The following is a 19,921-nucleotide window of genomic DNA, read 5'->3' as shown; positions in this document are numbered from 1 at the left end:
GCCAAATCAAATCAAAAGGTGGCAATAAAATTAACAAGCTTTACTGCTTCCAAGTAATCATCAATTTTCCTTATGCCTTCCAACATCCAGCTGTTTCCATTCGTGTTGACTTGTAATGAATGCCCATATATGAATAGCAGGGGCCTGAACAAAATACTCAAAAGTTTTAAAAAGTTGTAGGACATGCCCTGAATCAATAGCATGAGACTCCAAGTGCAAAGAGTCCCTGTGTTTTACCAAATATTCACACAAGGTAATTTTTATCAAGTTGCAATAGATCTGTCAATTACCAAAACCACCAGAAAATTAAGCCTTTTCTCGTGTTGATTTTCTCCCATATGTAACAATCAAAAAGGCACAATGCATCCTGAAAATTTAATCCAGAGATCCCCTCAATACTGCGATCACATTCTTTCCCATTGGAAATTATGGAATGGAACGCAACATTTAAGAGAGTAGTACTCATGATGTGACAGCATGTTTTAAAACTCCTTCCTGACATCTGACGGGATTAGGTTTCGGCAGACTACTCACTGAACTTCACAAGCTCCCAACTGGCCAGTAAAACATAGCAGATACAGGTAAGAGGTTCAAATAGGCTACCGGCCATGTCTGTAAGCATTATGCTCTTAAAGTCCTCGGACGCAAAAGGTCCAAAACACTTTCATCCTGAAAAATGAGGGCACATTCGTCACCAGTGTAATTTTCCAGACAGAAAAGAAATACTGATCACTGAGTCCACCTTGTGTGTCATATACGGTGTCCCTGAAGGCACTGGAAAGTTGATACAATTTTGAATGGCTGTGCTGTAACAGGAGGAGAAACTGAACTTTTGTGATGTACTTGGAGTCAATGTGTGATTAAATAAGCTTTATACTGGAAGATAGATAGCTAAAACCCAAAACAAAAGTCAAATTAAGCAGTTGATCTCTACTCTGCACTTCAGGTATAATTCAGGATAGATATTCAAGCTTCCATTTGTTAAACCCAAACATTTACCTACTTTAATTGTGAAGATCATTTTAATCACTTGATAAGTTGAATATTGCATCACTGATTAACACTTGGGTTTGTTGTAATGAGCATCAAAAGTAACTCTACATAGGTTTTATTAGTGTTAAAATAGTCCCTCAACAAAAGTAATCCTCTAAATTTAAAATGCATTCACTTCATCACCCCAAAGCCTGTCCCTTTGCCAGTCTCCAACCAAGGGGGAAGGTCAATGACCAGCTCCCAGACCTCAACCAATGTCATTCTGCAATCATTTACCTCTAGGTGCTTCTTTTTAAACATACAAAGATCTCTCTGCTCCTCCACTCCATTTAAATCCTCATCATTACAGAAGGATGGAACAAGCATTTATCTAGTGTCTTTCACAACCTCAGGATCTCCCTAAGTGCTTTGAAGTACTTTTGAAGTGTGGCCAGTGTTGTAACGTAGGAAACACAACAGCCAATTTGCATAAAGCAAGATCCCAAAAACAGCAATGAGATAGAGATAATTTTTTTGAGCAACATTGGTTAAGGGATAAATGTTAGTTGATACATTTAAAGTGCATTTCCATTCACTGTTTTTTATTCCAAAATATACTGCCTTATATTGTGGTTCATGAAGGCAGCTTACCACCACATTCTCAAGGGCATCTAGGGATGGGTTATCAATGCTGGCCTAGCCAGCAATGCCCACATCCCGTAAAAAGTGAATTTAAAAAAATTTGTAACTACTTATTTTTTTGCAGAAGTATCTTCATCTTCAGGAATGCCTGCAATGTGCAAATAAATCTAGCAGGTGACCTGTTCAGGTTCTCTTGGTGAAGCTCTTCATCTAGTTACAGCGAAGCATGTAAAAAGCTCTCCATTTCTGATTCTCTCTCCTCCAAATGCTTTCCTTGGTTCTCATGGGAACTGTGTTCCTGGAAGTGGGGGTGGGGTCATTGCTGAGGGATCAATTACCAGGGAGCATAGATTTAATGTGATTGGCACAGACACGATGGGCTGAATGGCATCTTTCAGCATTGTAACTGTTCTATGGTTTTATGGTTATGACCCAATATAAGTTAGATATTTTATTCAGAATTCAGCAGCTTTCTATAACATGCCTGACGTCTTCTAACTCTGAAGAGACCAGCCAGAGAATCCTGCACTTTTTGTTGCAAAATTAAGTTGGGCTTGATACACAAACTTGGCCTCAAAGTACCAAGTATTTCTGGATGATGCCAAGTATAAAAAATATAATCAGGAGTCATCAAAGTTGGAAATACTGAAGATATTGCCAGTGGCAGAAGAACAATTTGGAATGCTGTGCTACAGACAGTAGCATTCCATGTTTAATATGATACATTAGATGCTCATCCAAGGTTTTATTTTCCTAGAATCATATAACACAAGGCCATCTGGCCTATCTTTCAAAGAGCTGCCACAGACTTGAGTTATCCAATTATCACTATGGCCCTTCTCGTCGCCTACAGCCCAGCAAATTTGTCTTTATATTCCTTTTGAAAGTGATTATTAAAGCTACTTCCCCCACCTTTTCAGGTAGCACATTCCAGATCAATGGTTATTAGCCCTCCTGAAAATCAATAAAGGGCTTTAAATAGAGGGGCAAACATCAAAGCAGAGCATTGTTGGATTGCAAACCTTCCTGGCCTTTGTGAAGCTATTCATTTTACTCATGTTATCAGCTTCCCCAGGTTTTCAGTTCCAGCATATGATGGGAGTTTAGAAAGAAGTTTCTAGCAAGTTCAGAATATCTCTTGCAAATAAATGAACAACGTTGATATTAGCTGAGATAAAATTCGACAGTACTGTACTACCGAGGTGCTGTCTTTTGGTTAGACATTAAACTGAGGCCTCATCTGACCCCTGAAGTGGATGTAAAAGATGCCATGGCACTATTTCAAAGAGCAGAGAAATTCTCCTGGTGTCCTGGACAATATTTATTCCTCATGCAACATCACTAAAAGTTTATTTGGTCATTAACCATTGCTGTTTAGGGATCTTACTGTCTAGAAACTGCCTGCTCTGTTTTCCTGCATTAGAGCAGTGACTAAACTTTAAAAATACTTCATTGGTTGTAAAGTGCTTTGGAATGTCCTAACATGGAGAAAGGCTCTACATAAATGTAATTTCTTTAATTCTGCCTTTAACGTGCAACATTATACTGAGGTTCTGCCAGCTCAAGTGATGTTAAACATCCCATGGCACTGTTCCAAAAAAGAGCAGGGTGGGGATTCTCCCAATATTGCAGGCAATATGCTTCGCCCAATCAACAGCATCCAAAACGCAAACCATTTCTTTTGTTAGTTTATAAAGATCCCCTGGGCACTCTCTCTGAAGAAGCCATAAATCTGTGTGTTTTTTGAATTCATTCAAAGAAATGGTTTGCATTTTGGGTACTGTTGATTGGGAGAAACATATTGCCTGCAATGTTGGGAGAATCCCCACGCTGCTCTTTTTTGGGACATGGGCATCTCTGGCTAGGCCAGGATTTATTGTTGATCCTTAACCGCCCTTGCTCAGAGGGCATTTAAGAGTTAGCCACATTGCTGTGGGTCTGGAGTCACATGTAGGCCAGACAGGGCAAGGACGACAGATTTCCTTCCCTAAAGGACATTAGTGAACCAGATGGGTTTTTACGACAATCGTAAAAATTAGACTTTGAATTCCAGATTTTTTTTTATATACTGAATTCAAATTTCACCACCTGCCATGATGGTATTTGAACCTGGGTTCCCAGAGCACTATGTGGGGTCTCTGGAATATGAGTCCAGTGACAATACCACTATGCCACTGCCTATGTGGAAGGTTGATTCCCTAAATGCTGCCTTGATACTAAATATAAATAGGCTCATCAGCCAAGAGGAGGCCTCACACCAGCACCTGATGCTATTCTACTCAACAGCCAAACAAGACTTTCTAGCAGAGATCATGACACAATCAAGATGGCTGTAATTTTCAACTCTTCCTTAACCAGAAGTGCCAAGGTTAACTGTAACATCCTAATTACTATTCTTGCTGAGATATATTAACTTAGCACCATTCAAACTTGGGACCTTCCAGGTCAGATTGCATCATTCCACATTTGGTACGTCACCTTGCCAGTTGAGTTACAGGAGGGATAGTTTTTTTTTAGTTCATTCACGGGACGTGAGCTTCGCTGGCTGGGCCAACTTCTGTTCAGTTTAGTTCAGTTTCTGGTCAATGGTAACCCCCAGGATGTTGATAGTGAGGGAAGAAAGGGAAAACACACTTGAAGGAGAATCGAATCAAGCTCTTATTTATATTACGCTGATTCTACAGTAACATTAATACCTCAGATTGGATTCCAAATCTGACAGGTTCAGTACGATTAGGATGAACCATTTGAATTGTGGCTGATTAGCTCATCCCAAATATCCTTCACAGAAACCACAAAACTAAACTCCTGGAATAATTCATCAGTCACGTATCTGAAATGCTGTCAGGTTATGGCACATGCAACAGGTACATGCCTGAACCCCTGCAGGATTGTGTCAGCAGTATCGCAAATGAAATCCCACTGCATTACCTCAATATATGGCTGAAAGTGAAGCAGATTACACTAATCATTCAGAAACCTAACCACAGTCATCAAAGGTCCTTTGTGCTTTATCAACCAAAACGGCTGGATAAACAAGTCAAAGTGTTTCCATAATATAAACGCTGTAACTTATCCATTTCAAATCAAATAATCAATACTTAAAACTCTCTAGAAAATATCCAAATTAATTTACAATATTCAAAACCCATTTCTTGGATCTATATCTACATATTTGCACTATCCTGTACAGTCATAAAGGAAGAAATGATCTGCATCGTGAAGAATAGGAACAAGGTAAGAAGCTGATCTAATGCCAGCTTCCATGAAGGCCTATATAAGGGGACCCGGTGGAATATACTTTGATCCTCTCCTTAAGGAGACTCATGACTGACTCATGCCTATGTGATTTTATGGGCGCTGCAAACACCCAGCATCTGAAATTAATAGTCATTCTTAAAGAGCGAGTCTTGCCCTTCCTATTATTTTCTAACATTATGGGTATTTTTATTTCAACATTAAAGTCTGGCTTAATGATCACAAATACGGAACACTCGTAAAATAGTTCAGCTGCAGATGACATGAATCTGGGGAGGGGCAGAACTCACATGACAGAACTCAAATTCTATGAGGAACTTGCCTTTCCCCTTCAACTTTTCAGAAGTCGCAAATAGAGGAACCACACAAAAAGACAGAGGGATTACTGTTGAAAATTCAACTGTGGAGGCTATAAAAAGTAGGGTGAGCCTCATGCTTGGAGAACTGAAGTTTGTAATTTTTCATTCATAACGTCTAAGTAACATTGACCATATACCTCCATTTGGGTTTACTAAAACTAACCGATTTACATAGTTATTAGACAGTGGAGCCCTTGAATCTCCAATAATTTAGTAACACAACACACAATCAAGAACATTAAGGTTTTCAAAAGTAATGTTCTAACTTGTTTATTAAACTGCTTGTATAGCTCAAAAATTGAATGAGTCATTTTGGCTTGTTGCAACACTGCAGTTCATTGATATTCATTTCCTGCAAATCTACAAAAAAATTCAGTACCATGAGACAGAGCACAAATCCAGTGTCAGAGTAACAGAGGGCATTGGTCAAAGTTCAACTTCCCCTCATGTGACCCATGTGAATTCTTGAGTTAAAAAAAGGAGAAAGGAAAACTAGATGGAACAAAGTAAGTGACATATAGCCTGAAATTGCCTTGAGGTGGGACAAGGCAGGGTGGGAGGTGGTGAGAGGTGGGGGGGAGGGAGGCCGAGAAAGAAGAGGGAGGGAGAACGAGAACAAGAAAAGACTGTGTACACATGCATCCTTGACCAACGCCTGACAAAATGAAACTAGTTTTGCCAACTTTCCATTATATATTGCAGGTTTCTGCACCATGAAAATGAGCAAACTTCCACTGGTCTAACAAGCTCTGAATTGAAACAGTCTCTTTTGCAATAGGGTCTGGTTGCCTACAGGGGACATGCATCATTATATTCAAGGGCAGTTAAAACTTCCAGGAACTGGAAAGTCCACATGCCCTGTAGGGGTTCATATCAAAATTTACATCAGACTGGTTTGAATCGGGTGAGGTTACAGGTCATTCACAGTAGCACCCAGGAAAAAAGGCCACGACAACAGTAACACTCAGGTATCCAGAAAACTGATTTTGAAAAACCCAGAGTGTTTCAAGGCCATTTCTTGCTTCACTCTAGTTTTGACCATTGCAACATCAATACTACACAACAGAACACTGTTGATGCCTCGGTAATTAATAACTAACATTTTGAATGTCAGGATACATGTTCCTCATTCTTCTAAAATCAAAGCATATAAATAAATCACTCTCTGACTACTGAGACAGTTCTTCAAAAATCTCCATTAGTTTTTTTGCCCTGCAGCAGAACTGCTGTCTGCAGGAACTCATGCTAACCTGAGAAATGTGCCAAAGCAGTGGCTACAAAACCACTGCCCAGATTTCACAAACCAAGTTCAGCTCTTAAATACTTTGGATCATCTTTGACCATTGCCATCAAATACTGTGTGTATTTTTTTTTAAACTCACCTGGGTGGCACAGCTGTGTTGCGTAGCGGAACAGACAGGGCAGGTTAGTAACTGAAGGCGTAGCCTCAGCCAGTTTCTCTCCTCATTCCCTGAACTGCAGAGCTAATCCATTACCCCTTTCAAAAAAACCTGTATCAGCCTGTTACTGAAACCGGAGACCAACTCACTGGTAACAGCACTGTGCGAACCGCAGAGAGCTCAACACCTCTCATTTACCTGTAATTTAGATTGTTTTATTGTTCATCTCTACTGTTAGTATACAGCATGGTGATTGAAAATATTTACAATGGAGCCATTCTCTGTGGTCTGTGTATAAACATTTAGACAGAAAGCTTTCTTGATATCTCCTTTTAGACATGGAATTGCACACATTACATTCCACAGTAATGACGAGTATCTGTACTGTATGTTCCACTACACTATAATTTTAAGGCAATAAACCATTTCTCCCATAGAAAAAAACATAGCACTAACAGAGCAGGAAGGTCTTTGGTTCAGTCTCTGATCATAGAGAGTAATCTGATTGCAACTGGGACAATGACGAGAGAATTACAATTGGTCTCAGTGCCTCAGGATCGTGGTGGGGTGGGGTGAAATAACATTCAGGCAGAGGGTCACTCCAGATCATTTTCCAGTCACCCCTGCTGGACAGCATTTTGCAGGCAAGGTGGTGCGAACAGGACTGGGCTCACTTGTGATTTTTTTCCATAAGAAGCCAGGCAATCGATACACTCCACCTCTGTCCATGCACACCAAAAACGGTGAGGTTGCCAGTGGGATATCAAGAATCTGTGGATCGGTAAACAAGCAAGAGCTTTTAGTAGAGACTTGGGGAGAACTGGAAGGAAAAGCAAGAGACAACTGTACACAATAGCTCTAAACTAGAGCCTTATTAACCTGTCATTGTTTTTCAGGATTTTTGTAATCAGTACTGTTGTAGCCCAATCCTGTTCCCACCATTTTGCCTGCAAAATGCTGTCCAGCAGGGGATCGCTGGAAAATTATTCTGGAGTGGCTCTCAGCCTGAAACTCCAATTCTCCTCTACCTCATTTGGATTCTACTTTTCCAAGTAATAAGTGGCTTCATTTTTCTTGTCAAAATGTGATCTCTCACTTGTGTTGAAATTCATTTGCCAATACACACATTTGAGAGGTTTATTAATGTATTGTAATTTGTTGCAGTCCTTATATTGACTATCCTAATACCAAATTGGTGAGGCGACAGTCATTGGCGAGTTTAGAAATTGCGTTTCTGATTTCAAAGTCTAAATCATTAATATATATTGTGAACAGTGATTCCAGCACGTGCCTTGTCGGGCCCCATTTTGTACATTCTGCCTCCCCTAACTTTTAGCCCAACACACTGCTTTTTGTTTTGAAGCCAACTGGCTATCCATTCTGCTATTTGTTCACATGCTCCATTCCACATGTTCTAAACTTATTCATCAATCCAATATGGGACACTTTATCAAAAGCCTTTTGGAAACCTGGATAAATTATATTTACTGCATTACATCTTCTGTTACATCTCCAAAGAATTCAATGACTTGTGTCACGACTCACTGGGGATAGTGCGCTATAATATCAAGCCCCACTGTTCCCCAAGCCGTGACAAATGTGAAAAAGTTTGATCAATCACTGGATTGCCCAATTCTACCTAACTTTTTAATTTAGATTAACAGAATATGAGCATCAGGTTTGTAAACTTAGTAAGTAAATAACTGTTTATTGAACAAACTGTCATTAACCAGTGGTAAACGAAAGAAATGTGAACAGCTAATTTCTAACACTAACTTAAACTTTACTCCCTTCTTAAATCCCTATACATACACATATAAGACACACAAAAACATGGATTTTAAGGGTGGGATAAAACAGTTCAATAGCACCAATTCTGGAGTACAGGATTCGATGGGCTGATTTTCATCGGTGTTTTCAAATTCCTTTCAGTTCTTGTTGATTGCATGAGTTGGTTTTCCAGCACTTCCAATATTTTGTTCACTGGTTGAGCACTTGTCTTTCAATGTCTCCAAGTGATTTTCTCCTTTGCCTCTTGACAGAGGTTTTCAGAGAGAGCAGGTTATAGAGACATGAGGAGAAAAAGCCAGCTAGCTTATTGTGGAATTACTGGAATCTTCCACACACAGGACAAAGAGGTTTTAGGTCTTGTTCCTTTCAGGCAAGGAGCTATTTTGCTCTGCTCTCACACAAAACCAGATCACCTGGTCAGGAGCCAATTAAAATGCTCTTGTCAGGCAGCCCCCTTGGTCCAGGACTCCTTTCTGGTACTATCCTATCTTTCATGGCACACTGTTCCAGGACTACAACATTATGTATCTCTCATCCTGTTCCAGTGGACATGTCTTTCAACCTACAGCAATTGTAATTCTAATTCACAGTCCAACAGAAATAAAAAAATATGTTCCTTACACTTGTTGAAGCAAGACTTTTTCTTTTGAAAGCAATGTTATGTTTTGCTATTTTCTCTTTTTGATTATTTTTTCCTCTTACCGATGTCAAGCTATCGATAGTTCCCTGGACATGTTTTAACTCCCTTCTTAAATATGCCATATATACTGGAGCAATGATCAGGTCATGTAAATGTCAACTCCTGTTGGCCAAAAAAATTAGTCATTTTTTCATACATCTCATGTAGAAGTCGACCCCTGATTCTTAGCCAAAAAATCCAAACTCTTTGTACATACCACCCACTCACCACTGAAGTCAAATTCACCCGGGTACAAACTTACTCATTGATAGAACCTTGGAATAGCACACTATTGAACAAGGCTGTTCAGCTCCTCATTTCTGCGCACGTCAATATGATGTCAAGGCTACCTCCTCACTGATGAGCACTGCATTATAATATAGCAACATAGTATCAAGGGGGAATGGCAGATACATAGCCCACCCAGTTCAAACTTAAAAGTTGTTGAGATTACAGATCAGAAAAAGTTATGCAGCAGCTAAAAAATTTGAGATATCGGAGAAGAATGCTAGAGGCTGGAAAAAGCTCTCTACACAGCTTTGGCAGATGCCCAAGATTCAACGTACAAACAGAGGAAAGTCTAGCATGTGGCCACAGTTGAAAAACGAAGTTGCAAAATACGTCAAATGAAAATCACCAAAATTGACTTAGGTTTTTGAGGATCTTTCTGAATCTTTACCTGAAACAAGAAAATTAGGCATTGTAGATTTCAAAGTCAGCTCTGAATGGTGTACCAGGGTTTATGAAGCGAAACAATTTTGCACTGCAACAGAAAACCAAGATTCCACAGTGTCTCCCAACAGAACTTGATGACAGACTTATCGTATTTTAATGGTTGATAGTCAAATGTTGACAAAAGGATGCATACAATTAGCCTGTATTAAGAACATGGATGAGACTCCCCTGCTATTGAGTCAAACAGTGAGGAAAGTTGGAGACAGAAAAGTAAGACAACTGGCCATGAAGACAGTAGATTCAAATCTGTGCTGTCATGCATTTCTGATAGGGCAAAGCTTAAGCCAATGGTGACATTCAAGAGAAAAACTCTCCCAAAACAAAAATTTCCAATAGGAATAGTCATCCACATTCACAATAAAAAATGGATGGATGAAGGTGGCTTGAAAATATGGCTGAGGAAAGTTTGGAGTTTGTAGCCAGGAGGATTACAGAAAGATAAAGTCTTCTCATCTATGACATGTTCAGGTCACACCCTGATGATTATGTTGTTGCTGGAGGGCATTGCGAGGGGTGGGGTGCAGGTGGGAAAGTGAATAGTCGGTTTGGACCGGGGGCGGGGGGATATTTGGGTCATCAGGTGTGGGAGAGGGGTGCTCAGTTGGATAACTAATCAGTTCCAATAAAAATTAAACAGTGGAACAATACTGGGATAAGCACCCGAGTTACGTATCACAAGTCTAGCCCCAGTATCCAACCCTGAGCTCATTGTAGTATCCTGGGGAGTGTAAATCAGCCCCTTGGAAGTTTTAACTTCCTGGGCAATTGCAGTGCTTGTGCATGGGTCAGGGCTTCCAAGGGGTCCTAAAACACCAGTCACAACTTCACAGCTGTTGGCATAAGATCCGACCCATAATTTTCCATTGAACACGGTTTTAAATGTTTCCTAATGCTGTTCCATATCATTATCTTCCAATATTCCAATCCCTCAAAATCAGCTTTTCTGCAATCTATCGCCCTGCTCTTTGTCATACTTAGGTCCTTCACATTTGTTACCCCCAAACCATTATATTTTGGTCCTTATTGCTGAACCATTCCCCCTTTGCTTCTCTTAACTATTTTGGTTCATTCACCATCACTGGATCTAGTAGCGAATCCTCCTTTTTCAGGTGTCTCACTAGATTATAAAAAGAGCTGTGTACACATTACAGGAACTCCAATCACATCTCTTCCACCTACCTCATCAGGCAATTAGTCTTGGGATAGATGAAAATTTCCCCAATTTCATATCATAGAATGGTTACAGCACAGGTGACCATTCAGCCTATTTTGTCTGTGCTGGCTCTCTGCAAGAGCACCTCACCTCGTCCTACTCACCCTGCTTTTTTCCTGTAGCCCTGCAAATATTTCCTTTGGGTGGCCAGCTATCAGCAGTGGATGTTAATACGGTGAACAAGTAGTCAGTTTAGATTCCGGCTATGCCTTGTCCAGTCAGGAACCCTTAGAGCACAGGAACATAGTACTTGAACAGTAATTCCTGGCCTGTCAGTAGAAATGGTCTTCCATTCAGCAAACACTTCGCAGTTCAATTACTCCCACTGGTTCTTCTTTCCCACTGCTATTGGCTTTCTGACAATAATTGTTTTCAGTTTAGTAAACTAATGTCCAATCTTAATATTAAATGTAAATTAGTTTTCAAAAATGAAGGAGCTGAATGTTAAAAGAACTTCTGTTTCAAGTTGACCTTTTTGCCTTTAAAGTTGATTTAATTTTTAAAATCAAATTATTTCTTCTTTACATCTTCATTCATGTATATTTTTCTCTATTTTGTGAAACCTGATAAATCATGGTAAAGTTTTGCATGGGATGCAGTGTACATTTTTAGGATTTCTGTGAGATTGTGTTACACAAACAGTTAGAATGAATTTGATGTCCTAATGCTTCGCTGCAAATGAACTACAGGAATTATTGCATAAAGCAACTGATGATCATTCCCAATATGAAACCTTCACTCCAATGTTGTCAAAGCACTTCCAATCAACCAATAACCTTTAAAAAAATACATCTGTCACCCTATCAACACAATTTGTGTCACAAAACTTGCCAAAACTACAATGTTTCTATATAATGACTCTTATTGGACCATTAATCTTGCTATCAACCATTTACAAACATGAGGAAACAAAATTCTGGTCCCGAAGTTTCTCATCACTTTGGCCTTGATAATAACAATGGTATTCCAAACTAACACACTCTGAACATGCCAATTATACTCCTGGCAGCAGTATAAGAAAGAATCTTTCCAAGAACAACTTAAATCAAACCATAGCAGAATTTCTTCGGGACAAACTCCATGGAGGGCCTATAGCCCACAGTGTCAAAGGAGGAGAGTCACTCACTCTCTCTGTAGAAGTGGATGTTACAAAAGGTTGAAATAGAGTCTATAGATGTCTCAAGGGGCTTTATGGTTTTTCTGGAGGTGATTTTTTTTTATCTCGAGGACAATACCCACTACCGATTGCGCAAGATACTTAGTTATAGAAAAACATATTGCTGTGCTGTAAGCTACAAATGAATTCCACCAAGTAAAAAATAAAAGATAATAAAATTGTGCATGGGAATATCACCACTGCCAATTTCCCTCCAAGCCACACACCATCCTGACTTGAAACTAAGCCGTCATTTCTTCACTGTCACTGAGTCAAAATCCTGAGCTCACTTCCTAACTGCACTGTGGGTGTTCTTACACCACATGGATTGCAGCAGTTCAAGGCAGCGGCTCACCACCACCTTCTCAAGGGCAACTAGGGATGGGCAATAAATGCTGGTCTAGCCAGCCCACATCCCATGAACAAATAAATTAAACAAAAAATCATACATATAAATCCCATCACAGGGTGCAGGCAAGGGAGAAAATCACAGGGTGCGGGCAAGGGAGAAAACAAAGTGTCACAGTTGGGAGGCAGGGTGGGAACGCAGAGACGCCATTTCTCTGCATATTATAGGTGCAGCAAAATACTGTTCTCTTCAGAAGTAGGCCCATGATCTGACTATCACTGGTGCAGAGGCAATCACCCTTTTTTTGTTAAACTGAAAATGCATTTAGAACGTGTGTATCAAATTAGAAACTATTGGGAGCTCAGTTTTACAAAATCAGAGGGAACCATCAAACATGACTTCTGCTAAATACTTCTCTGCCTAGAGATTTAGTTTTGTGGTGAAATATGAACAACCACTTCATAATGGGAGAAATTACCTTTCTGGAAATTTCTAATATTCATTATATTACTACAGTTTAGTGAAATGTACATCATTCATCTGCACAAAAACAAACCATTATAAAAGGCAGCACTGATGCTTAAAAAGAAATTAAGATCCATTTCTTCAGGATAAACTCCATGGTGGGTCTATAGTCCACAGTGTCAAAGGAGGAGATTCATTCACTCTCTGTAGAAGTGGATGTTACAAAAGGTTGAAACACAGAGTCTATAGAGGTCTCAAGGGGCTTTATGGTTTTCCTGGAGGTGACTTTTTTTTTATTTCGGGGGCAATACCCACTGCTGATTGCGGAAGATACTTTGTTATAGAAAAACATGTTGCTGTGCTGTAAGCTGCAAGTGAATCTCGCTGAGTTAAAAAAAAAAGCTAATAAAATTTTCTAGTTATTTCTCCTCTTCGAGCTGTGCTCTGTGTGACCATGCATGCTGATTAGTAGCCCACACAGGCACTGAGAACGGGCACTGCTCATTTCAACCAAGGTCCCTTTCTCTCTCGTTCGACTCCCCGTTGTGACCGCCTTTTCACTCTCACTCCCAGCCCTTCTACTGTGTACAAAATAGTCACAAACAGAGCACGGTGATTGTCTCCGCACATACACCCAACTGAGTGTGCTGTTTTTAAAAAATGAATCCATCCCATTAAATCACAATGATCTATAGTCCTGATCGACACAATTGCTGTTATTTTACATATATAAGACATCTTGTGCTAAACATTTCCATCCTGGATGCTGGGACGGATTATACACTGCCCACTATATACAATTAACCTCTTTGAGTTCAACCCGAAGCAACCAAGACCAAAATACAGATTATAACAAGACTTTAGTTTATTCCAAGAATGCAGTGAATAAAGAGATGTTCTATGTCTCTGTAAGTTTCACTAATACTGCTTTTATGATACTCAGTCCAGAGAAGAATAACTGACTATAGCTGGGTGAATGGTAATAATCCTGTGCAACTGTTCAGAAAACTGAAGTGTGTGAAAATAAGCCACATTTTAACTATTAGGTGCTGTTGTGCATTCAATTTCAAGAGGCATGACTACTTAAAAGTTAAGAATAAAATATTAGAAACCAGGCTAACGGAAGGTGAAGGATCCGAGGGGAGCACGAAAGGAAGCTATTATTTGCATATTTAAGCAAAATTCAAAAGATCGGGCATTAAAAATTAGACAATTTATGACTAGCTTTACTTGACTTCAGCTCTGACCAGTAAAATTAATATTAAGACCCAGGCACCAACAAGCAAAACTCCATATCAACCTTGCTCTGAAAGTGAAGAATACCTCCCTCCACTGATCCTTTTAACCCCCTTCCCAGACTTGATAATTCTTACAAAAACATCTGTTTGCCCATTTTTCAAGGCAACTTTGGACAGACAGGATCAATCAGCAGACTGTTGTGCAGCTGAGGAAACAGAATAAGTAAAACTAGTTGATCTTCCAAGGCATTGCTCGCATTATATGGACTGGGCTCTTAGTGCAGCTGTGGGTTGTGCTCTGTGTCCAGATCAGAAACTGAGTTCTCGCTCTCATTCAGCTAGCTTGCCCATCTCCAAGCCTTTCGTCTTCCTCTACAAATTAATTCCATGTCTTGCAAGTTCATTATCCCTCTCCTCCACATCTTTGGTGGCCTAGCACTGTCTTGATTTATCCACCCAATGAACAAAATATAATCCAATTAAATCAGGAACTCAGTTTGAGCAGATAAAGTTGAACTTTGTGACAGAGTAAGTTGCTGCCAGGAGGGGGACTGGAAGTAGCTTTGGCACAGCTGGATGAGAGGTGGGGGGTGGGGTTAGGGGAAATATTGAGGGATGTTGTCTTTGATTGATGTGCCACTCAAATTAGGCCTCAGAGAGGCATACCAAGCTGCGCTGTGAAGTACCGGGGAATTCATGATGTCCAGGAGGGTACGTTATAAGGAGGAGCTGCGGGGGTGAAGGAAGGCGAGACGGGTAAACAAGTGCATTACGTAATGAGCTGCAGAGGAACTGTCATGGCAGTTCAGAAAATGTTTTCCTTGCAAAATGATTGGGTAGAATTTTCTTTCATGGGAGGATGTCAGAGACAAAAACAAAATTTTGTGCAAGAGTGGAAAAATTAGAAAGCAGAAAAACAAACACAATGAGCTGATGAAAAAATGAACTCAGCTCAATAATCATATCGGACAGAAGAAAAATTAAAGACAGGAAACAATATCAGTGAGAAGATGTACAACCACTGCACTTCTGTTTTGTAGTCAAAAATTGCTTCTTTTTTATTCATTCATGGGATGCAAGCGTCGCTGGCTAGGCCAGCATTTAATGCCCATCCCTAACTGCCCTCGAAACGGTGGTGGTGAACTACCTTCTTGAACCCCTACAGTCCATGTGGTGTCGGTACACCCACAGTACTGTTAGGGAGGGAGTTCCAGGATTTTGACCCAATGACAGCGAAGCAGCAGCGATACATTTCCAAGTCAGGATGGTGAATGGCTTAGAGGGGAAGTTCCAGGTGGTGGTGTTCCCATGTGGCTGCTGCCCTTGTCCTTCTAGATGGTACTGTAGGCTTGGTGAGTTCCTACAGTGCAACTTGCAGATGGCACAGACTGCAGCTGCTGGGCACCAATGATAGAGGAAATGAATGTTTAAGGTGGTGGATGGGGTGTCAATCAGGTGGACTGCTTTGTTCTGGATGATGCCAAGCTTCTTGAATGTTGCAGGAGCTGCATTCATCCAGGCAAGTGGAGAGTATTCCATCAGACTCCTATCTGGTGCCTTGTAGATGCTTGCCAGGCTTTGGGGAGTCAGGTGGTGAGTTACTCGCTGTGGGATTTCAAGCCTCTGACCTGATGTTGTAGCCACTGGCTCATCCAGTTCAGCTTCTGGTCAACTGTAACCCCCCAGGATGTTGATAGCGGTGGATTCAGCGATGGTGATGGTAATGCCATTAAATGTCAATGGGAGATGGTCAGTTTCTCTCTTGTTGGAGACGGTCATTGCCTGACACTTGTGTGGCACAAATGTTACTTACCACTTGTCAGCCCAAGCCTGGATATCGTCCAGGTCTTGCTGCATTTGGACACTGACTGCTTCAGTATCTGAATCGTCGCGAATGGTGTTGAACATTGTGCAATCATCAGCTAACATCCCCACTTCTGACCTTAAAGGAAGGAAGGTCATTGATGGAGCAGCTGAAGGTTGGGCCTAGGGCATTACCCTGAGGAACTCCTGCATTGACGCCCTGGAACCAAGATGATTGACCTCCTGGAACCACAACCGTCTCCCTTTGTGCTGGATATGACTCCAACCAGTGGAGTTTTCTCCCCAATTCCCATTGACTCCAGTTTTGGTAGGGCTCCTTGATGAAACACTGGGTCAAATGCTGCCTTGATGTCAAGGGCAGTCACTCTCACCTCGGGAGTTCAGCTCTTTTTTCCATGTTTGAACCAATGAACTGAGGTTGTAATCAGGTCAGGAGCCAAGTGGCCCTGGCAGAATTCAAACTGAGCATCAGTGAACAGGTTATTGCTAAGGAAACGTCACTTGATAGTGCTGTTGATGACACCTTTTACTGATGATGGAGGGTAGACTGATGGGGTGGTAACTTTTTGGATTTGTCCTGCATTGTGTGTATAGGACATACCTGGGCAATTTTCCACATTGCCAGGTTGATGCCAGTGCATCCTATCTTTGAACATTGAACATGCAATTCTCCACGACTCCTTGCCCTCAGGTGGCTTTTAATGGATCATTCCACTGTTCAAGCTGGCTCCCTGAAGTGCTACTTAATCACCACTGCATGGATGAACCCATCTAGAGGTCTATCACAAATCAAAATTTACTACCAATATCCTCTCTAACTTTTTTCCATTGTGAGCAGCCTGTTCCGTTTTAAAGGTACCTTGGGTTCAACTTTTTTTTTTGCACAGTATCTTAAAGAGGACATGTGATTGCTATCTGAATGGTACCTTGTTTTGTAGAATGACTGCAGGTTACAGGGACTATCACATGCTGCTACAGTTTGGTTTAGCACATTGGCATCCATAATTGATCACCGACCAACATTGTCATTCCTAATGCAATGAACTGAGTCTCTCTCTTTCTTCATAAGTTCCATATTAAAATACATGGATTATGTAAATACAGGTTGTTGCTTCCTTTCCAACATCTGAAGAGGGGCTTGCACATACATGCAATTTTGAGCAGAATTTTGAGAGTTAATAATCCACAAATAACATTGCTGTCAAATAAAAACCATATCTAGTGCAAATATAGATATACAGGAAGACCACTGATCCACCAAATCTACTACATAGGGTCATGGTGCTAGTTCCTAACATTATTACTATCGCCATTATTACGTCTGGAAGAAAACAAAAAGGTGAAAAAATCCAATTTAAAGAAAAATATTCTAGGAAATTCTTCTTGGGCCCCAGAGGCAAAAGAACTCCCAGTAGACCACACTGACTGGAAAATATTCTCCCTCCAATGAAAAAGCAAGATACTGCTAGAAATTGAAGATAATTACAGAAAATGGTCAGGCAGTATCTGTGGAGAGAGAAAGTGAACTGGGGTTTCAGATCAATGGCCTCTCACCAGAACTTTTTTGGACCACAGTATTGTGGAGGGAACAGTCTCTTCAGAATGCTGAAAGAGAAAGAGACAGGAAATTGCTTGTGGTGGTATCACCCTGAAGATGATGAAAATGGTGGAGGTTGATCTGTTGAATACAAAAATTGGTGGGGTGGAAGGTGAAGACAAGGGGAACTCCATCATGATTCTTGGAGGAAGAGGAAGAGCACAAGTGCGGGAAATGGGACTGTAGATGACTCTGTCAACCACAGCGAAGGGGAATCCTTGGATGAGGGAAAAAGGAAGATGTAACAGAAACACTGGTATGGAAATTGTCCTTCTAAATGCAGTTATGTGGCCATTCTCAGGAATGCATTGAGCTCCCTGTCAGACATAGCTCAGTTGGTAGCATTCTCTCTGCTCAGTCAGAAAGTTGTGGGTTCAAGCCCACCCTACTCCAGAGTCTTGAGCGGAGAAACTTGAACGGAGAAATCTAGGCTCACACTCCAATACAGTGCAGAGAGAATGCTGCACCATCTGAGGTATCATCTCTCAGTGAGGCATTAAAGCAAAGCCTCATATGTCCTCTCAGGTGAATCGATGTAAAAGATCTCATGGTACTAGTTCAAAGAAGAGCCAAGGGAGTATCCCCACTGTCCTCACAATATTTATCCCTCAATCACAAAAGCAGACTTGGACATTATCCACACTGCCATTCGTGGGGCCTTGCTGTACGTGAATTGGCTGCCATGTTTCCTACATCATAACAGTGACTACATTTCAAAAGTATTTCATAGGCTATAAAGCACTTTGGGACATTGAGGTCATGAAAGATGATATATAAATGCAAGCTTTTCCTTTTGAATCTTTATGGTGAATCCGCACTCGCTGAAGGTTCTGGCAACTTAAGATTGATGATGCTGAGAAAAAAAATACTTCTCAATATCAATGCTTAATAATCAATAACTTAAATTCATGATTCTTGGTTCCCCAAAACCTATTCTCCTTGAATACTATGGACAAAGTCTACTTTGTCATTAATATGAAGACCCCAGTGTCTACACTTTTCTACTGTAAAATATCCAGCTCATGCTGGCAATTGAGGTTTTAGATTAATCACAAGTTGAGTGGCCTTCCTTTGAAACTTTACCAGGGTCTTTACATATCATTCACCACGAAGCAGACCAATATCAGACATGATGTTATAGATGAAGCCTAATCAAGGCTTTGTACAGAGATAAAATAGTGTTTCAGTTTTATATTTAATAATCTCACAACACAGTACAATACTCTTTGTTTTTCAATAGCAAAGCAACAATGTTGGCCATTACTCATAAAGTCCCCTTGTGATCAGTCTACTTAGGACCCTTCCTGGGACAGGAAAAAGTATACATAGGCCAGGCTACATTGTCCACAATCACCAAGATCCATGCCAGGCATCAGTGTCACAGCAAACAGCCGTTCACCTTTGTCCCTGAAAAGCACGGAGGGAAACGTACGAGTGGTATCTCCATCAGCACTGGTGATAGATTGTTTACATTATCGGTTAGCTGATTTGTGGTCATGCCTGTAAAACATTGTAATGGGGTGCTTCATATTTGCTAAATCACCATTCTCCCAAATTACAATAGCTACTGCACTTCAAAAGCGTTTAATTGGTTGTGAAGCATTCTGGGAGGTCCTGAGGTTGTGAAAGGCTCTGTATAAATCCAAGTCCGTCTCTCTTTCCCAATTCACTGGTCTGACCCAGAGATCATTAAAACTTATTTTTAAATAACAGCGTTTTCTTAGGGCTAACTTATAAGCTTTCCCAGTGCCTGGGACTGACATATGAGGAGAGATTGAGTCGGTTAGGATTATATTCGCTGGAGTTCAGGAGAATGAGTTGGTGGGGGGGGGGAAGGATCTCATCAAAACCTATTAAATTCTAACAGGACTAGACAGAGTAGATGCAGGAAGGATGTTCCAGATGATGGAGGAATCCAGAACCAGGGGTCACAATCTGAGGATATGGGGTAGACCATTTAGGACTGAGGTGAGGAGAAATTTCTTCCCCCAGAGTGTGGTGAGCCTGTGGAATTCACTACCATAGAAAGTAGTTGAGGCCAAAACATTGTATGTTTTCAAGGAGGAGTTAGATTATAGCTTTTGGGGCGAAAGGATCAAAGCACATGGGGAGAAAGCGGGAGCAGGCTATTGAGTTGGACGATCAGCCATGATCATAATGAATGGCAGAGCAGGCTTGAAAGGCCAAATGGCCTATTCCTCTTATTTTCTATGCCTCCTTGTAAACCTAGGCTGAGAGTTTTT

The 19,921-nt window shown here is 40.7% G+C and overlaps 1 protein-coding gene across 6 annotated transcripts in view; it reads right to left on the bottom strand.

The window, feature by feature from the left end:
• The window catches only part of LOC121268930 (vesicle-fusing ATPase), a 249,069-nt gene that overhangs the window by 69,395 nt on the left and 159,753 nt on the right, over positions 1-19,921 (bottom strand). The window contains exon 18 of one of the 6 annotated variants that reach the window (XM_041173207.1): positions 6,751-7,402. The exons of the other annotated variants lie outside the window; for them this stretch is intronic. Within the exon in view, the coding sequence (XP_041029141.1) occupies positions 7,238-7,402 (165 nt within the window). The 3' untranslated portion in view covers positions 6,751-7,237. Of the gene's footprint in view, positions 1-6,750; positions 7,403-19,921 lie in introns of those variants that run through there. 6 annotated transcript variants of the gene reach the window in all.

This window comes from Carcharodon carcharias, chromosome 23, assembly GCF_017639515.1.
Source record: "Carcharodon carcharias isolate sCarCar2 chromosome 23, sCarCar2.pri, whole genome shotgun sequence".
Lineage (NCBI taxonomy): Eukaryota > Metazoa > Chordata > Chondrichthyes > Lamniformes > Lamnidae > Carcharodon > Carcharodon carcharias.
Note: the sequence above shows the minus strand (reverse complement) of the source record. Positions and strands in the feature narration are given on the sequence as shown.